The following is a 20840-nucleotide window of genomic DNA, read 5'->3' on the forward strand; positions in this document are numbered from 1 at the left end:
TGCGATATGGTATCATGATATGAAATCATGAGATGAAATTGAAGGTTTGTTTGGACATGCGATATGGAATTTTTGTGTTGTATATTTTCTCATAAACATAAAAATCTCATAAGTTGTAAAACTATTAAAATAGCCCTAATTGTTTATTCAATCTTATCAAATAAACAAAAATTATAAAATGGCATAATAAATTATTACAAAGTTATTTGTTCTTCAGTTAAATAATTATTTCATCTAACTTTAATTTAATTAAAAAAATTGAACATAAATTGTACTTGATATGCTCATATCTCTCAACTACTCTTACAAATAACCTATAAAGTAGAAAAAAAATATACATTAGTGAGTAAATATTAACTTAGAAGTTAAATGCACTAAGATAAAAATTAACAAACATCACTAACTTCTAACTATTTACAAGAAAAATCAATAGTTAAATATTATTGAATAACGAAATTTTAAAAAGTTACCACAAGTTTGAGTCAAAAACCCTTCTAATAAAATTTAATCAAAAAAATTATAACTAGTCCACTTGACTAAATATTAATAACTAATTGATCAAATTTTCCCAAGTCCTCAATCAATTGGATTTGATATCATTCAGTCATGTGAACGAACATTTTGCAAATACTAAGATTAAGAAAGTGCGGCACCACCAATGAAAATTGTCTTTTATCAATATTATGCTTAGTCATAAGATTAAGACTTTTTTTTTTATTATGAACAATCAAAAAAGTATTACTCCCTTCGTTCTCATTTATATTCACCAAATGAATTTCTACTTTATCATTTATATTCACCAAATTCAAAGTGATAATAAATTTTAAAAAGTAATGATGTGATTATAAATTTTATTTATATATGAAACAAATGGTTAGTAGATATAAATGTGGGGTTAGTAGATAATCACATGGTGATTCCATATCATGGTTTTTGGAGAATATGGTATCACCTCTCATGATATGGAATCATGAGATGGAATCAGCGTAAAATCGCATGTCCAAACGCTGATTCCATCTCACGACACCATATCGTGATATGGTATCGCATAGCCAAACGCCTACTTAGATTTTTAGTCTCTGGACCAAAGGTTGAAACTTCAAAGGAACTAGGAAAAAACGTGTTCTTCAATTTGGAAAAAAAAAAACCATTTTAACAAAAAAATATGTACACCAATCACTTTATTTTTTTCCACAAATAATTAAGGCTTTTATTCCACTATAAATACTGCACTATCTCACAAACATTAATATATCATCAAACAATTTACTTCCTCATATATTCTCATTATAAACCATACAATTAATTTTCTCTTACTTTATTTTAATTACTACTCAAAAATGCCTACTATTGATCTCTCAAATATTACTGATTTTGTAGTAAATGAAGGGCATGGAGTAAAGGGTCTTTCAGAAATAGGCCTTCAAAAATTACCTAAACAATATATTCAGCCAATTGAAGAGAGAATTACAACTAACACCGTAATTCTTGATGATCAAATCCCAATAATTGACATGTCCAATTGGGACATTCACAACAAATTTGTATCTGAAAAAATATGTAACGCCGCTGAGAAGTGGGGTTTCTTTCAAATTATAAATCATGATATTTCTCTTGAAGTTCTTGAATCTGTTAAGGATGCGACTTATAGGTTTTTTAAACAACCCGCGGTGGAGAAGAATAAGCATTCCAAGGAAAATTCATCGACTAATAACGTGAGATATGGTACTAGTTTTACTCCTAAAGCTGAAAAGGCTTTGGAGTGGAAAGATTATTTAAGCCTTTTTTATGTTTCTGATGAAGAAGCTGCTGCTCTTTGGCCTTGTGCTCTCAGGTTTGCAACATCGATTTAAGTTATATATACTGACAATATAAGTATATGTGCTAAGAAAAAATCACTAAATATGTAGAAAAATTCAAAATCTTCACGTCTTTCCTTCTAATCATGTCATAAAAATACTTTTTAAAAAAACATATATATACTTGATGTTTTTTTCTCTTTAATTTATATAAGCTAAACAATTTACTATTTTATTTTCAGGGATGAAGCGTTGGAGTTCATGAGAAATTCAGAAATTGTCATGAAGAAGTTATTACAGGCACTAATGAAAGGATTAAACGTAAAAGAAATAGACGAATCAGTTCTAATGGGATCAAAGAGGATTAACGTTAATTACTATCCAAAATGCCCTAATCCCGAATTAACTGTCGGGGTAGGTCGTCACTCTGATGTCTCAACGTTAACGATTCTTCTTCAAGATAATATCGGAGGACTTTATGTGAAAAAATTGGACAGTGACATGTGGGTTCACGTCCCACCGATCCACGGGGCTCTAGTGATTAACATCGGCGATGCACTTCAAATAATGAGCAATGGACGATACAAGAGCATTGAGCATCGCGTTATCGCTAATGGTAATAATAATAGGATTTCTGTGCCTATTTTTGTGAACCCAAAACCTAGTGACGTAATCGGACCATTGAAAGAAGTGTTGGAGAGTGGGGAGGAGCCAATTTACAAACAAGTCCTTTACTCCGATTATGTGAAGCATTTCTTTAGGAAAGCTCATGATGGGAAAGACACTGTTGATTTTGCTAAAATCAATTAGAACTTCATGGGTTTGCTTGCATGCATGGAAGAATAATATGTTCCTATATTAAGCAAAATATGTGTTTTTTCCTTTACATCTATCTTTCTATTTTGTTTCTTTCTTTCAAATTTAAATGTTTATATATATATAAAAGTTGTCTATGAAGTTTTTGTTTGAGCATTTTCTATTCCAAATTTTCTTTATTTTGTGTTCAAATATTTCTGAATTCATTAGTTTTATAAATTGCACTGAGTTTGTTTGTAGTATGGCATGTGTGTATATGCCATTTTTTTTCTTGTTGTTGGTAATACTAGCTAGACTTTAGTTGCATTAAATATTATGCACCATTATCAGTGGCAGAACAAAAAAAAAGTTAGAAAAGATTTTAACATTTACTACATATATAAAAGTTAATGTAATTTTTTATCGAAGGAAATTGGGACAAATCTCCTAGGTCCTCCCTTTATGAGCATGTCATGCTAGATCACATGAGTTTTGGTAGTACTAGAGTCAAGCCTATTGTTACTATTAATTACAAGTAATAATGTTTCTAGTAAAAGTAGTGCCTAATTTATTCGTTATAAAGACATCAATCAAGGAATGTGTAGAACGGATGTTAAAGCTTCAACTAGCTCCGCCCTTAAAATCAAAGTATTTTATTTCCAAAGCATGCATAGAAAAAAATTAAAAAAGATGATGGATAATGTAAACCTAATTATTGAAAAAAGGAAAATTTTGCCAAGACAATTCATCTATTAACATTTCACTGGCATTCCAATTCTATCATCAAGTCATGACGTTGATGGTAACAATGACATCCTACCTAACAGAAGAAAAAAAAGCGTTCAAGAAAAGTTGCAACCAAAATTAAGAATATATATTATTATATTAAACAAAAATGATTTTATTATTTTAAGTTTATACATTTCTAGTAAAAAAGGCAGCGCTTCGCACGATTTTGAGAGATCTCATTAGATTTATAATATAATTTCTATGTTAAAATTAAGAATATATTTAATTTTAACCATTCACTCATTTTTTTAACCCTTTAATCATTTTATAATTTCCTCTAAAATTTCATCACCTAAGACTTGGTTTCTAGAAAATCTCTATATAATAATAGTGTATAGAATAGCTAGAAATAGAAGAGGTAAGGGCGTAAGGCCACATGCATTAATATTTATCCTTTTTGTCATTTTTTTTTTTTTTTTGTCTTTTTATCTCATTTTTTCAAATACAAATTAAATAAATTCACGAGAAAAAAATGAATTCAATGCAAGCAGAAAAAAAATACTAGTAGTACTTATTAATTAGTTTGGCATCTAATTTCAACTTCACTAAATTTAAGAAATGATAACTATATTAATTTATTCAGATAAAAATATTTCATAACTTTATTTACAAAATTAATACGAACACATTCGGGGATAACGTTTTCAATAGAATTTTCTCCATACCCATGGCTCGAACCCGAGACCTCTGGGTAAGGGTGAAATACTCTCACTAGTGCACTACAACTCATGTTGGTACAAGTTTCAAACTTTTATGAATGAGTTAATTCTGTTTTTATTGATCAATTAATTTTTTATTTCTTATAAATAAAATCTCTAGTACTACTTGATTGTTTCTTCCATTCTATTTATCTTATTATTTTGTTATTATTAATATTTCTTTTTCATACAGATTTATCGAAAACAACCCCATACACTAACAAAATAAGAATAAAATCTACTCCCATTCTATTTATCTTATTATTTTGTTATTGTTAATATTTCTTTTTTATATAGGTTAATTGAAAAACAGCCCATACACTAACAAAATAAGAATAAAATCTACTCTTAATCTTTTGTTGAATCTTATATTAGATATACTAGAAAAAATGGCCCATGTCAGTACGGGCCCAACATTTATATATAATACTAATGTTTTAAATAAATCTAAATTCCTAATTATTTAGAAGTATAGTATGCATTTGCGAAAGATGTTTTTCAAATAGTCAAATTTCAGAAACTAAAATAATGACCACATTAAATTGAACCACATCAATTATTAGGTTTCTTTAATTAAAACTATAGGTTAGATAGATTTTTATTTTATAAAAATAAATTATAAAATATTAATAAAATTGACCATTAGTATTTAATATAATTATTTAATAAAAAAGATATATTATACGAAAATATTTTTTTACTTAATTTGCTAAAATGAACAAGTGTAAGAGCAAATATTTTAATATAAGATTTAAATTTAAAAATAATTATATATGTTATTAATTATAATTATTGATATGAATTGATTTCACAAAAAATCCCAACAAATTGGAGAATAACATTTTCATCGTATTATTGGTTCTCCTCATTATTTATTTATTTCCACAAATTACTTTTTCGATATAACTTTGAAGTATATATTCTCTTGTTCAATTTTATTTGTCATATTCATCTATTAAGAAAATAATGATTAACATAACTATTTTTTTCACAAAATATTAGGATAAAATTATGCATAATTTATTTTTATAAATTCTATATACTATTGATATTCTAATTAATAAATCTCAATTATCTAAAATTATAATATAGTAGAGGAGGATGTTTTTCAATCACAATAAATTATTTCGAAACTAAGGAGTCTATCAACTTTTTCATTTGATTTTATATGATATTTTTTAAAATTTTCTAAAATTTATTATTTATATTTAATCATAATTGATTTTAAAGATCATATTTATCAATTATGAATATCTTGGAAACAAAAAAAACCTATAAAACTATCTCCGATCCACCTTTATTTTACTCTATATTCTCTATATTTGGAGAGTTTATAGAGAATGTTTTCTTCAATCATTCTCTATTTCACTCTCTATTCATTATTTGTAGAGATGATTGAAGAATTACTATTCGTACTCTCTATTTTACTTTTTAATTATTTTATTATTATTTTTATTATATAATATTTGTAATTAACATATCATAAATCATATAAGACCATTTATTGAATTTTTAATATTCGCAACTTTTTTAATGTACTATAACACTTCAGAAAAATATTATTTAATATATACATTTTCAATCTGAATTAATAATACTTCATTTAAAAAAAAAATATTTAGAACCAATTGCAAACTCATCAATGGACATTTCATAAATAAAATGGCTAAAGTGTTTTATTAGAAAAATAAATAAGGCAAAAGTTGAGGGAACACTACTGACCACAACTCCACAAGTGTAGTTCAATGGGTCCCAATCACATTTAATGATATTTTAGTGGATGGCATCAATTGTAATTTAACAGAAAATGATGGATCTTTTATGTACCGGTTGATGTGGTCTAAAGTATAAAACAGAAAATACAATTCCTTTTAAGCAAATTGTCTAGGAAAATACTATTATACCCTTAAACTTTCATCTAATGTCACCAAGCTGCCATGTTGAAACTCTCTATTCTAATATATAGAAATATTGTTAGCAAATAATACTTGTGATGTAAAATACTTTTTGGTTATCTTTTAGATTTGCATCATGAAAAATTATTAAACTAAATAAAGTTGGATAATATGTATTTTTTTTTTTTAATGACAAGAAAAACCTGCTGTTGTTATTCTTTAGATGCACACGGGATAAAATTCTCGCCCTGTCAGCAATTTTCGTATTGCAGAGTAAGGAAAATGGTGCATATGGCGAGGAACATGAGGGTTCCACCAAACTCAGCGAGTTTGGCTGAAGCTAAGAAGAGGACCTTAGAATTCTTCAGGATGTGTTGCAGATCCATCCCTGAGATTATGGAAATTTACAACTTATACGACGTCGTTTCCCCCTTTCAACTCCGTTCTGCTGTCGCCGCCGAAGTTCGCAAAAATTCAAACGTTACTAATCCTAAGGTACTCTTTTCGTTTATCCCTTTAAGTTAAGTTAACCCATTTCAATTATCTATGTTTAGTTTATGAATTTAGCTGGGTCTGGCTATATGAATCATTTTGACCTTGGCTGCTCTTTTATTCGGGTTATGGACAGAGTTAGGCAGTATCATGTTCAAATTAGAGAAAAAAAGATTCATTTCCTGGTAATTGCTAGTGTAAAAATAGTGACTTTACCTGCTTGATTTCATAAAGGTACTCGCTGCTGTCTGATAGTGAGCTAGAAAGTGAATTAATTTTAGATTATGCAATGGTCAAGGGATCTCTATCACAAGTGTTTGATAGAAAAGATTGTGTAAGTAAATAGGTTGTTACAGAAATGGCAAGGGAAATATGTGAATTTTGAAGATAAAGTTTCTTAGTTTTATTTGAAAAAGCTTTGATCTTTCTTGAAGAATAAAGCGTCTCTTTTGGAGAATATTAACCTTCATGTGCTTCCCCTATTTTAAGGGTCGAGGGTGGGTTTGAGGAAGGAGTATATAGTAGTATGTACTGGAATTGAGATCCAACTGTGGTTGTGAACTGAATCAAATTGAATTATGGGTTTTAAAACATCAAGTGTTGGATTTTCATTCATTTCACATACGAGATAGAATTAGTTGCTAATTTAAACTGATAGTCAGGTGAATGAAGTGGATTCTAAAAACTAGCTAACAAGTTTGAACTGTCCGGTTATTCATTTGGATCCAAATAACATTTGAGCCTTTTGAGTCTCCATAAGTTTCTTAGTTTGGTTTGCCTAACCATAGAAACAAATCCTTGCAGATTTCTAGTTTTGGGTTTTGATGAAATAGATTAAATTAGGTAGCTGATGAATTCTAAAGGTGGCTTCTTTTTCAAGGTAGTTGCTTGTAGGATTCAGAGAGACTAAATACTGTTTTCTAGTTCATGAGATTTTAAGCTATTTAGAAAGATTCAAATATGTGCTTGATTGATGTTGGTGCTTAAAACCATCAGTCAAATACTCTTGTTATGTTTGGAAACTGTTAAGTACTTAGCGGCCTTATCCAAAAAAGAACAGGTAGACCAGAAAGAAGATTTGGTCTAGTGAAAGGAATTGCTGGCAGATATGAGTTTTTTGGTTGCAATGCTGTTAGACTAAGGCTCCCTAATCCCTAACTTAGAGAATTTGAAGGTGCATCATCAAGATGCCACTCTGACTTAGTGTTATTGTCTAATATACAACTCTTTGGTATTTTTCATGTCTTCACATCAAAGTTCATTTGCTTGTTCCCTCGCTTTTATGATTGTGATGCATCTTCTTTATCAAAAAAATTGATTGTGATGCATCTTTTGATTATGCTACTATTTCTTCTGAGATTTGGCTGGCAAGGTATGCAGGTAGAGCTTCTTAATGATCATTGAAGACCGAGGATAATAAATCTATTTGATTTGTTGAGCTTTAAGGGAACCGAAGGCTATAGTTGCGTAGTATTTTCTCCATGCAGAACAAGAACAGTCAAGTATTTATTTCCAACATTTGCATTGCACAGCTTGTGACTTCCATACTTTTTAGATTTTTCTCATTGATACCTCGTGTCTTCTTTATTGCAGAATTGGTATACATAGCATTAGATACCCTTATACCATTTGTACACAGTACACACAGTGTAGACAATCTCCTTTTATTTCTGTCGATGTTACTTGTTTTTGTTTGGGATAACAAAAGGTTTTATTGATGACCGTATTGAACGAGGACCAGATGTCTCTATGAAACAGGTTATAAAAAGTTGAATTAGAAATGTTAGTACTTCGAAAAGTATATAAATAATGTCTTTGTCCCTTTTCTTTTCTGTTTGTTTCAATTTTGGTTTTTGTTTCTTGCATTAAATTATTTGTGTTGGATTAGGCGAGTGCTTCTCTCTAAGATTGCAAATGCTTTATCATGTAATCAATGTCTCATTTTATTGTGTGAGTGAATGATAAAGAGGACGGACATCCATTTTTTATTTTTTGTTTGTACATAAACATAATAATTGAGAAAGGACAAAAAGAGAGGAGAAAAACTCCGAGGAATGGATTTACACCTCGAGCTCATAGATTGTTATCCTTCTAGATAGAACTTGCCCCATGAGGATTCTCATCAAGATGAAAATTGCTATTTATTATAGTTTGGTACACGTCCACTACCATCGTAATGTTTCAGTAAAATGTGAGTGTTCAATTATGCAGCAAGGGACTATGTCAAATTGTACTCACGACTTGTCTCTATCGTACAGGTAATTGACATGCTGCTGTTTAAGGGCATGGAAGAGTTGAAGAACTGTGTGGACCACTCAAAACAGAGGCACCATCTTGTTGGGAAATATGTCGTAGGTAATCAAGGTCTTGTGCAGGACCTTGGACATAAAGATTGGGGCAGCTCTAATTTCCTGAAAGACTTTTACAGCAGCAACTACTTCTAGATTGTCTTTTTGAACTTTGCTGCTACTCTTGTATAAACACATTTGCTATTTATTGGTAGTAGGTACTCTTCCGAGCTTAGAACAGGTTGTTATGCTCTGCTTTGAGATGGAAGTCATGCCTTCTTATGTATTGTTTATCCTATAAGAACTACTTTATTAGTGTCAAAATCTGAAGGAAAAGATGTACCCTTTGTGCCTCTTGTCTGTCTTTGTCTTTTGTGACAGAGGTTTTGTGATGAGTACAAGTTCACAAATTCACCAAAGCACCCTCTTTGATACTTCCATTACTTGAATCATGAATGATGGTTTGCTTTGCTGTTAAGGCATGTATATAGCAAACTACTCATAGTATCTGAATCTTTCGGTAGAAAAGTGAGGAGCTCTTTACAGTCTCAACTGAAAAAACTTGTTGAAGTGTTTGGGGACTGTCCCCAGCCCAAAAAAAGAAGTTTTTTTTTGGTTACTATAATGATGCAGGAGCGGTCAGGGTGAACTTATCGTTCATTTTTTGTGCAACAACTAGTGAAGGGTGTTCATTACGTATAACAATAACTACATCTCAATCTCAAGCTATCCACTATGAATCCTTACTATCCGAAAAGGAACTAATTTACCACCTCATTTGAATGAAATCAACATTGTGATATGAAACTCTGTAAATAAAAAGCTATATGATATCCTCATGGAAATTGAATCCACAAGCAAGCTTCCTTGAGACTTCAATTACAACAATTATTTGCACCATGACACATTTTCTTGGGTGTCATAGTAGATAAATCGAACCATGGTACATTTTATCAAATAAGCATAGTAGAATAATATTTGGTGAGTTGACATAAATAAAAATATATTTGGGACATTATCAAATATATTATATTATATTATATTATATTATGGTGTGTATGTATGTTTAATTCCGTAATTTTAGAGGAGAAAAAAGAAGGGTAGAATTTAGGTGGAGAGAAAGTAAAGAGAACGTGGGGAAGTGGAATTGGGTCTCTCTCTTTCAAACCCTTTTCCCTTTTTTTCCACTTTACGTTGAATCAGCGGAGACGCAAAAAAGAAGTGAGAGATAGAGCATAGTATAATATATATAGAGAGATATTTTATTTTAGCATTTCGTTCCCCATTCTACTTTTCCTTCCTTCCTTCCTTGTCAAAACTTAGGGTTTCTTCCTTCTCCTTTGCTTCCTTCATTCTATGTATGTATCTATCTTCCTTCCTCTTCCTATTTATCTTTCACATGCCTATTTGTTTTTTCTGAATTCAATGTGCATATTTTATAAGGTTTGTCGATTTCTGCTTTTGGGCAGAAATTTGCTTCATTTTCCCGGGTGTAATTTTAATATAACTCCTATGTTGTTTCATGTGCTTATGCTGTATTTTTCATTGTTTTTGTTGGGTTGGATTTCTCTTTTCCCCTTTTTACCGGAAAAAAATCTGCTTATTTTGCCATTATTTTTGTTTTTGCTCTCTCAAAACTAGAATCCTGGCTCTCTTTTTGTTGCTTTGTTTTTTTTTTTTTTTTTGAAGAGGAATCTTTTCATTTTATTTGAATTCTATGTGGTTTGACGTGTCTATTAGACAGTCATCTATTGTTTTTGCATTTTATTTGTTTCTGTTGGGTTGCATTTTCTGGATATCCATAGTTGTGCATGGTTGATCATTTGTATTTTGTGTTTGAATGTTGTTGTCTTGCATGTGGAACTTGAACAGGTTTGTTGATTTTTTTAAAATTTGTTTTGTAATTTCATCAGGTGTGTGAGCTGATTTGATGTTGATGAATATTGTTGGCTTTTCTGTGGAATCCTGGTGCTAGGAAGGAGAAGTAGCTCGTATTTTTGAGGGTTTAACCTATCCCTGTTGAAAAAAGGTTACCTGAGTTTTGGGTTAGCAGAAAGGTGATCAGATTTTGATTTCTGGGTGTTTTGACTATGCCAACATCCTGGGCTGATTCGGTTTCTGCAGCCGAGAATCTGGCTGCTGCTCGCCCCAGGTCATCCTATGTTCCACCACATCTTAGAAACAGGCCACCTTCAACAGATCCTCCTGCACATGCTTCCTATGCTGGGCCTGCTGCATCTGCGCAGGACCAAAGTGGTTATGGTGGCCCAAATGTAGGTGGAAGTCGTTGGAGTGGTCCGAGGAATGATTTCCGATCTGGTTATGGTGGTGGAGGAGGCCGTGGCAGTGGCGGTGGCTGGAACAACAGAACAGGTGGTTGGGATCGTGGGAGGGACCGAGAAGCTAATCCCTTTGCAGATGATGATGCTGAACCCTTTGTTGAGCCTGAGAATTCTGGGATCAACTTTGATGCGTACGAGGATATTCCTGTGGAGACAAGTGGGGATAATGTACCCCCTCCTGTGAACACGTTTGTTGAGATTGATTTAGGTGAAGCTGTCAACCTAAATATCAGGAGATGCAAGTATGTTAAACCAACCCCTGTGCAAAAGCATGCTATACCAATTGCACTTGCTGGTAGAGATTTGATGGCTTGTGCTCAGACTGGTTCTGGAAAAACGGCTGCTTTCTGTTTTCCCATCATTAGTGGAATAATGCGGGGACAATTTCCTAGACCTCCACGTCCACGTGTCGCATTTCCACTGGCTCTTATTCTTTCTCCGACTAGGGAGCTCTCATGCCAAGTAAGTTTATGAGGTTTGTTGGTCTGTGCACTCAAAAGGGTGGGGGAGAGAAGATCAATTTAGTTTTTTGGACTATGCACTATGGTTTGCTTTTCAAAAAGGTTTTCAAGTGCAGGGTTGAATGTTGTGTTTTGGCTTGCAGATTCACGATGAAGCTAAGAAATTTGCATATCAGACTGGTGTCAGGGTGGTTGTTGCTTATGGTGGTGCTCCCATAAACCAACAGGTTCTATTTCTTCTCTTGTTTGCATGGTACTTTTATCTTTTTGTCTATTCTACTCAGCTGACATTGTTCTCTGAGTTTAGGCTGCTTGAAGTTCTTATGCTATTAAAGAGATCTTTTTCTTTTTTTTCTTGCAAAATAGTAACATTGCTTTAGTTGAAGCTGATTTCATATTTTAAACCTGCTTTATCTTTCTCAAAAATTTATGTGTCACAAATCATACACGTGTGAAATTGGCCTTCAGTTCATTGAATTCTCTTTCAGCAAGTGGTTCTTCCTGGTCTAGGTACATAGTTTATGCAATGGACCTATGTTGTTCAGATCCTTTAAAAGTGCTGCTGTACTCGTATGGGATCCTCCAAAAATGCACAACTTTTGGAGAATCCAACACACATCCCACAAGATTTTGGAGGATCCGAGTAACGTAGTGAAGGGCAATGGTGATAGTTATTGAGTGCTTTACAATATTAGTTCATACAGATTGTTTGTTGTACCATTTCATGCATGCACTATGAGAGAGAGACATCATAGGCACCAAATAAGGAGATTGAAATGTCTACTATCATTAAAAGCAGTTCGCTTATAATGTTTTTGAGCCGTGATGTTGCATCTTAACAGCTTCGAGAACTAGAGAAAGGAGTGCATATTCTTGTGGCAACACCTGGGCGGTTGGTTGATTTACTTGAGAGAGCTAGAGTCTCGCTACATATGATAAGGTACTTGGCTCTAGATGAGGCAGACCGAATGCTTGATATGGGTTTCGAGCCTCAAATAAGGAAAATTGTGCAACAAATGGACATGCCTCCACCAGGTGTAAGACAGACAATGCTGTTCAGTGCCACTTTTCCCAAAGAGATTCAGGTCAGTGCTCTGTTTGGATGGATTCTCTGTTCTTCGACCTATTTTTGCTCTTTTGATTATAATTTATTTCATTCTCCATCATCCCGTTGACTTAAACTTTTGAACTTAAAAGTTGAAATCCACTCCATGTTATTGATCTAGCTGCTTCCATAGTTATTACTCACTCCGTTCAGCAAAGAATGTCACCTTTCTAAATTTGGAGATGATTTAATCTGAACTTTTACCCTTAATGGCAAGCTTTTATAGCCATAAAAATGTTATTTTATGTTTAAGATCACAAATGTTGTGACATATTTTAGGCTACAAGTTTCAATAGTCTTCATTTCTTTCTTAAGCTCTATGTCTAGTTAAAATACACCATATAAATTAAAAAAGAGTGGGGTGGGTGGGGGACTACATTGTTCCCGATCTGACCTGCGTTTTTCTGCTTCTCATCAGTTGTTTTTTGGCCTATATTTTTTTGGTCAATCAAAGCATAGGAAATGAATTGGAATAATCACTGTGAATATACATTTTTGTGAGAAGTTTTCAGCTTTGATCTTGCAGAGACTGGCATTGGATTTTCTTTCAAGCTATATCTTTTTGGCTGTGGGAAGAGTCGGCTCTAGTACTGATCTGATTGTCCAAAGAGTTGAATATGTTCAGGAGACTGACAAGAGAAGCCACCTGATGGATCTCCTTCATGCACAGAGGGCAAATGGTTCTCATGGCAAGGTATTATCCACCTATTACTAATGTCTATTATGTAGGAGGATGAGCAAAAAAATTGACGTTCAGACCTGTATCTATACTTCCTGACCTTTTTCATTGTTAGTTGGTGGAGAAGTATTCAAAGTGCTTATTAGGTACTTGCCTATATTCTTCTGAAGTAATGCCCTGTTCTTTATAGGGTTTCTCACGATAGGAGACTCTACCTTGTTTGATTGACATCTGCATCACATTAATTCTGTATTTTTAATAGAGAATCTCAAAATTAAATGTGTGATCTGGTGTGGTAATTTTGGGATGTTGGAGGTAGAACAGTCTAAAGATTAATGAAGAAATCAAATCAGAATTTGTTGCTTAAAAATATCATTTTGCTTAAGATGCTTCTTTCCTGGTTTTGCTTGTTATGTTAAGATTCAACCATATCAAAGAGAGTTTGAGTGTATCTTTACTATTAGTCTTGTGAGAAGCAATGCATTGTTCCTAGTTACTCTTCAGTGGAATTACCAGAAATTAATGGTTGAAATTCTAATGACTGGTCTTTAATTATCAGCAAGCTCTTACCCTTGTTTTTGTCGAGACGAAAAAAGGAGCTGATTCATTGGAGCATTGGCTTTGTATGAACGGTTTCCCTGCTACTGCTATTCATGGTGATAGAACTCAGCAGGTATTTATGATTTCTCTAGTGTGATTCTGGTTGGTTTATCTCATGAGACATATGTCTATGATATGTCTATTTATTCTCTATTTCAAGTGATGTGCTTCTGGCCTTTTTCTTGAGTTATGGGTTTTCTGTGTTCTTTTCACCAGTTAAAGTTGAATTTCACTGTCTGTGTTCTTGGCTAGCGTAAGATATGTCCAGCTCCTTGAACCATGAAATATTGTGTAAAATTAAGGGGATTTTTATATCAATCCTCTGGGTTAAGCAGTGTAAGGCATTCTAGAAATTGGGGATGTGGAATTTCTTTTCTACTTGTTTTCCCTTTTCCTTTTCTTGTCTAGTTTATAAAACTGTGAGGAGCTGGCTCTTAGAGGAGTGAAGCATATGTTCAAAGTTGAGACTTAGGATGCTCAATTTCTTAACATCGGAAGAACTTGAAATTAATTTCCTACACTTGATCTCTAGAGTCCTACCTCAACAGCTCAACTGCTATATTTCAGCTCTTGGGATATAATACTTTTATGTGTTGGCACCTTTAAAACCCATTGCTTAGTCTCTTGAACTGAAAGCGATGCAATGCCAGGGGTCGTTGCATAATGTATGCAAATCATATAAGTGTGCTCTTTTAACATTGACACACAAAGTGATCCCTCTCAATTTTGAGGAGTCGAATCAATATCGTCATCATTGCATATTGAATGTTGAAGTTAAATAATTTTAATTGATAGTTGATTATTGTATTACTAAATTCATGTATGTATGATATTTTTAAATTTTTCGTAAATGTGCACTTCACTTCTAGTTTTACGCTTCAAACCCCATGGAACTTTTTTATGTTTTTTGCGCTTTTCATATTCAAATAGCACTGGTGTGATTCTGTCTATTTGAGTGTTTTTTTAAAAAAAAGATCTGATACTGCTATGTGGATGATATTATTATTAGTCGCTTTTATGTTGATGCTGTATGGGGTGGGTGGTGGTGGCAACATCTGTATACCATTGTGATATTTGGGGCTTTGTGTTGTCCAAGGTCATCTCTGCTATAGCAGATTCCTTGTCTGGTAATAAGTCGCAGATTCTTAAAGTTGACTGGTTAAATTAGCTTCATCGTTTAGCATAGTAGTATATCTCGTCAGTTAAATCAGGTTCACAATGCCTTCTCTGGTATATCTACCTTGTTATCCTATCTATCATTAGTCTTAAGATATGTGGCATCTTTTCATCTTACTCCTTCATATAGCTTGTGTTGGATGGGATTTCATTTCATTTCATTTTTCCCCTTGATCAATTATTGTTGTCCATTATTGGCAGGAAAGGGAATACGCCCTGAAATCCTTCAAAACTGGTAATACACCAATCTTGGTTGCAACGGATGTGGCAGCACGTGGTCTTGATATACCCCATGTTGCTCATGTTGTGAACTTTGACATTCCAAATGACATTGATGATTATGTCCACCGTATTGGAAGAACAGGGCGAGCAGGAAAATCAGGTTTAGCAACAGCCTTCTTTAATGAGAACAATTCTTCTGTGGCAAGATCACTGGCTGATCTGATGCAAGAAGCAAACCAAGAAGTACCTGCTTGGCTTTCTCGCTATGCTGCTCGATCTTCACATGGAGGCAGCAAAAACCGTCGTGGTGGAAATCGTTTTGGTGGCCGTGATTTCCGAAAAGATTCCTCTTTCAATCGAGGAGGCGTCACAGATTACTATGGTGGTGCCAATATGAGCAGTGGCTATGGTGCTCCTGGTGGGTATGCTGCACCATATGGTGGTGCTGGTGTGACTAGCGCCTGGGACTAACCAGCCACAGTTTGCAAATTCAGATACAGTTTCAATTTTGCAGTAGCAGATCTCTACTCACTTTTAGTTTCAATCTCTTTATTTTGTTCATTTTTGTAAGTTTTGACATTTCGTACTGAAGTCTTCGCTGCAATGGTGGTTTGGGTTGCTGTGACGTAGTTAGGACTCTTTGGGGATGTGTAAATCTTGGCAGGTGGTGGTGAATACTTACTTCTAACAGATTAGGATTTACTTTGCCTTGCTTAACTTCTCCCTTTGCTTTTGCCCTCTACTTTAACATTTTGGTAGGTGGGATGGATGTGTTAAAGAATAGGTCTCGTGTATAGGGGGGAGTGTGTGTTTCTTCTGCCAGCAATTGATTTATATATCTCTTAAGTAAATTCTTTATCAACCAAATGTATTGGTTGTAGATTTTAAGTACAGGGCCCTTGAAGTGTTTGTGTTCAACTCTAATCACTGTTGTAATATTACAAATTCAGTGCTAAGTTTTGTACTACTATAATGTTCTTGTTATGTTTTCTTTTTATCATTCGTAATGCAGTAATGGTAGCTTTCTAATCTTCTTTACTGTTTCACATGTACCTTTTGGCAGACTTTAGTATTCTTATTGCCTTGCAAAAAAGATTAAATTGATAATTGATGGTATCAATACCACTTATTTAAAACAGTTTATATTAAAGATAAAAAGAGTCATTGTTTATAGGGACAAAAGAGAGTTAAAAAACAAATGAAAAGGGGAGTAGATGGAATTATAGAAGGATGAAACAAACTGTATTCCAGGTAAATGTAATATTCCAAGTCAATACACATCCTTTTTCTCTTTACCAACACTTGGATGGAAAAACAAAAACACTTCATTGTGACAACTGTTTATAGTAAAGCAACATACTTCAATCCTAGAATTTATTTTATTTTTATGAAGAAAAAGGAGTTGCAACCTCCAGGACACCAAAAGAAATATCAAAAGCATCTCTTGCTCAAGTAATTTCCTCCAAGAAGATATATTTGTTGTTGCAGGCATCATCTTCTTGAAATTTCAACTGGATACACTACACCCTTTGCCTACATAAAAGTTACAAAAGAAAGAGTCAGATACAGAACACTAATCTCAATCTTTAGTACCAGTTACAGTAAACTAAAAGAACCAGTATATAGCTTAACATGACTACATATCTCATAATTTTGAACTTACATCTAGATGCCATTATTTCTTCTTCTTCTGTAATGCATTTGACCTCGCTGCTTCTTTCGCCTTCTCATAATGATTCTGTATTCTAAATCTTCAGCTATCCCAGAAAGCCAATTTGGATTTCGAGAAGAAAGCATCAAATATGCTATGGAGAATCCAATAATCAATCCAGTACCATATCCCATAAGAACCACTTTCCAACTGAGCTCACTTAGAAATGTTGAATCATTTTCTTCATCTGGCACAAATGTTGTGTTGTTTGTCTCTGGTATCCGGTCACTTCCACAACCTCGTGAAACTGGGAATCCACGCAATCTGTCATTGCCTTCATATGAATTGTTGCCAAATGTATCAAATTGATTCCCTTTTGGAATGCATCCTTCAAGATGATTGCGTGAGAGATTAAAAACTGCAAGAGATGTAAGAGAAACAAGTTGTTTTGGTATCTCTCCTGAAAGCCTATTGGATGAAAGGTCCAACGATTCGACTACAGATAACTTTCCAAGTGATGGTGGTATATGACCCTGCAACTCATTGTGAGATAAATTCAACACACGCAATGCGATGAGGTCTCCCAACATACTATGAATATGCCCTTCAAACTCGTTGTTTGAAAGATCCATAGTGGTGTACAAAGACAAGATTCTCACAACTTCTAACTCCAATCCCTTTGTTGAAACAATTACCGAGTCTTGGTAATATGGCTTTTCTTCATCAACTGGTGCTTTCATTGTTTTATCAATGACAATTCTCCTCATTGCTTTCAGATTTCTGAAAAGACTTGTTGGCAGTTCTGCTGTAAAGGCATTGCGAGAGAGATCTAACATCCGAAGCTGAGGAAACAGTTTCGAACTAGTTGAAGTTCTAATTGGTCCATGCAAATTATTGAGTCTCAAGCTTAAAACTTGTAGATTTGGAAGAGTTCCCAACCACATAGGGAATGTGTCATTGAGTTGATTGTTTCCTAAGTCAAGAACTTCCAACTCTTTGCAATTAGCCAAGGATCTTGGGAGTTTTCCCTCTAGATTATTGCCATGCAAGTTGAAGCTTTTGAGTTTACTTCCGGAGCTAAAAGTTGTTTGCAGACTCCCAGAAAGACTATTGTGTCGCATATCCAAAACCTCGAGTTGATCACTCATGTTACCCAAACATTGTGGAATTTCTCCCTTCAAATTATTATTTGACAAATCTAGGATTTTTAATGTTGTCAAATTGCAAATAGAAGAAGGGATCTTACCACTGACATTATTATTTGACACGAGGAAGAATTCTATAGAGGGTGGTGGAATTGGTAGTGTCCCTTGAAGAGAATTGGACAATAAGTTAATAGAGATCAGTTGGGAAAATGATGAAATGTGGTCAATACTTGTCAACATGTTGTGGGCTAGATAAAGATTATTTATGGAATGCATCCAATTAGACAGTACCACATCAGGAATTATTCCTTGAATGTTGTTATATGAAAGATCTAAGGTATAAAAGTTCTTTGCTGATCTCAAAAAATCCAGTTCTTTTACTTGACAAGCAGCCAAATATAAAATTTCAAGAGATTGGGGCAATGTAGACTTGACTTTGTTCTCATTGATCAGAGAAATACTATTGTATGACAGATCAAGATACCAAAGTTGTTTGAGGTTCGAAAAGACACTGACATCTACACTCCCACTAAAATTGTTAGACAAAAGATCAAAATACTTTAGATTTCTGAGGTTCTGGAGTGACTTGGGAAGAGGACATTGCAACTGGTTATTTGCTAAAATAATCCAGACTAGGCTCACAAGGTTCTGAATTGATTTGGGAAGACATCCTTGCAACTCATTCTCGCTAATATCAACACCGACTAGTACCGAATTGTTACTGAATTCCTTAAGTTGACCAGAAAAGTGGTTATTACTCAAGTCTAGTTCACTCAGTAATGGAAGGGAGAATATCCAGGATGGTATTTCTCCATTCAGGGAGTTATTTGATAGCCTAAGTGTGTTCAGATTCTGCAGTCCACTTGTAAACTGAGGAAATATCGGTCCTTCAAGACGGTTATCTTGAAGGTCCATATTCTCCAGACGGGTGAGGTTCCAAAGAGATTTTGGAACCTGCCCCGAGAAATTGCAGGAACTAAGTACCAATGTCTGCAGTGAAGTTAGATAGCCAAGACATTCAGGCAGGAAATTACCAGAAAAATTTACCCTAACGAGATTCAGCTCCATGAGAGATGCACTGCTATTCCATTTGGTCTTTGGAAAATAACCATTGAGCTGATCATTGTAACTTAAGTCAAGTGTTTCCAGGTTGGGCAGGTTAAAGATACTCTCAGGTATTATCCCATACAATCCTGTTTCTGACAGCCTCAGAGTTGTTAAATGAGAAGAGAAATTCAGAGGAATGGTGGAAGAGATGTTCACACCACTAAGATGAAGCTCTCTTAATTGAGTCAAATTCTGAAGGGACGTCTTGAAATCGTAAGCTACGAGTCTAAGCTCACTGTTAGACGATAAAGAAATAGACTGTAACTTGGAGAGATGAGAGATTTCAGAAGGAATTTGACCTGAGAATACTGCCCGGGAAAGATCAAGATGTGTCAAGCTTGCTAACGTGCCAAATTTAGGCGAGATATGAGAATCGTCAAAGTTATTCATAGAAAGATTGAGCCTTTGGAGATGAGAGAGTTGGAATAGGCTGCTATTGGAATCAATCTTCCCAACAAGTTGGCTGCAACTGAGGTCAAGCTCAATCACATGACCGGTCATCTCATCACATATTATTCCATCCCACGAACAACAATCTTTGTTCATGTTCCATGAACTCGTTTTAGGATAAGACTGCTTGTCACAAAGAAAAGATTCAGATGCATCAACAACAAAAGACTGGTTGAATTCTACAAGGGCAAGACTTTGATCTCTGGGGCACATTGCAAATGAGGACAAAACAAGTTGACAAAGAAAGAAAGATGCAAGTAGAAACAAGAGACTCATTTTGCAAGAAAAATGGCTGGTAATGAAGAAAGAAAGTTGTGCTCTGTGTTATATTCCCAAATCAAAATTCATGAGATATATATATACAACATCGGTCCGTGTTTAAAGGAGTTGAATCTTGTTGGTCTTCTTCTTAAGGCACAAGTCCTTTACAAGTTGGTTTTGGTCATATATTCCCTGGTTTGATCACCATGGGTTTGGGGCAACTTGCTACTTCCTATGTCTACATTAAATGTATCCTTTGAGTGGAGAAAAGGACAGTTCCAATGAGATATATCAAGTCAACACACAAGTCTTTCCGTGGAAATATAAAATGAAAGCAATACTAATCAATAAGATATCGTGAGTAAATTGAGGAGGAAGTGGCAAAAAAGTGTTAAAATTAAAATTGGTGATAAAAAAGGATTGACCAAGTCAAGCTTTTTTTTAATTAGTGATTAAGATAATTGGGGTCTAAAATGTAATATTTAAAACTTTTAAACTTTTAAAAATATTCAAAATAAACTCAATTTTTAATGTCAAAATGTTTGAAAAGTTTTCCCTCTCTTCTTAAATTTCGAAATTTAAAATCTCTTTCAAAATTTCTTTCTTCCTTTTTTCTTTCTCTTTCCAGATTTCTTCTTCATTTCTTTTTCTCTTCTTCCATTTACTTGTTCTTCTTTGTTGTTGCTATCATTATCGTTGTCGTTTATTATTTTTTATCACGTTTTTTTCTTTTTCTCTTGTTGGTCCTATTTCACAAACTAATTTGCTTTAATTTTAAAAAATTTGAAGTTGAAGTCATTGAATTATTTTTTTTGTAGAAAATCAAGCAACAGCTGAAGTTGTTGCAATAGCTGCTGAAGTTATTGTAGCAACTGTTGAAGTTTT

The 20840-nt window shown here is 33.8% G+C and overlaps 4 protein-coding genes across 4 annotated transcripts; 3 read left to right on the forward strand and 1 right to left on the reverse strand.

Annotated features, from left to right (window-relative positions):
- The first annotated feature begins 1340 nt into the window (after positions 1-1340).
- LOC125828425 (feruloyl CoA ortho-hydroxylase F6H1-3-like) lies at positions 1341-2609 on the forward strand. Its single transcript, XM_049507720.1, has 2 exons — positions 1341-1834; positions 2042-2609. Exons 1-2 carry the CDS (start codon positions 1341-1343, stop codon positions 2607-2609), a joined length of 1062 nt encoding a protein of 353 aa, XP_049363677.1.
- A 3638-nt stretch (positions 2610-6247) lies between these two features.
- On the forward strand, positions 6248-8991 carry LOC125828601 (NADH dehydrogenase [ubiquinone] 1 alpha subcomplex subunit 6-like). Its single transcript, XM_049507912.1, has 2 exons — positions 6248-6471; positions 8727-8991. Exons 1-2 carry the CDS (start codon positions 6259-6261, stop codon positions 8910-8912), a joined length of 399 nt encoding a protein of 132 aa, XP_049363869.1. The 5' UTR covers positions 6248-6258; the 3' UTR covers positions 8913-8991.
- Positions 8992-10049: 1058 nt separating this feature from the next.
- On the forward strand, positions 10050-16314 carry LOC125828491 (DEAD-box ATP-dependent RNA helicase 37-like). The gene is made up of 7 exons (XM_049507787.1): positions 10050-10114; positions 10670-11560; positions 11703-11786; positions 12402-12644; positions 13191-13358; positions 13903-14016; positions 15321-16314. Exons 2-7 carry the CDS (start codon positions 10847-10849, stop codon positions 15810-15812), a joined length of 1815 nt encoding a protein of 604 aa, XP_049363744.1. The 5' UTR covers positions 10050-10114; positions 10670-10846; the 3' UTR covers positions 15813-16314.
- Positions 16315-17006: 692 nt separating this feature from the next.
- LOC125828481 (receptor-like protein Cf-9) lies at positions 17007-20005 on the reverse strand. Its single transcript, XM_049507777.1, has one exon. It carries the CDS (start codon positions 19968-19970, stop codon positions 17007-17009), a length of 2964 nt encoding a protein of 987 aa, XP_049363734.1. The 5' UTR covers positions 19971-20005.
- Positions 20006-20840: the final 835 nt, after the last annotated feature.

Source organism: Solanum verrucosum, unplaced genomic scaffold (genome assembly GCF_900185275.1).
Source record: "Solanum verrucosum unplaced genomic scaffold, falcon-dt-bn FXZP01000273.1, whole genome shotgun sequence".
Lineage (NCBI taxonomy): Eukaryota > Viridiplantae > Streptophyta > Magnoliopsida > Solanales > Solanaceae > Solanum > Solanum verrucosum.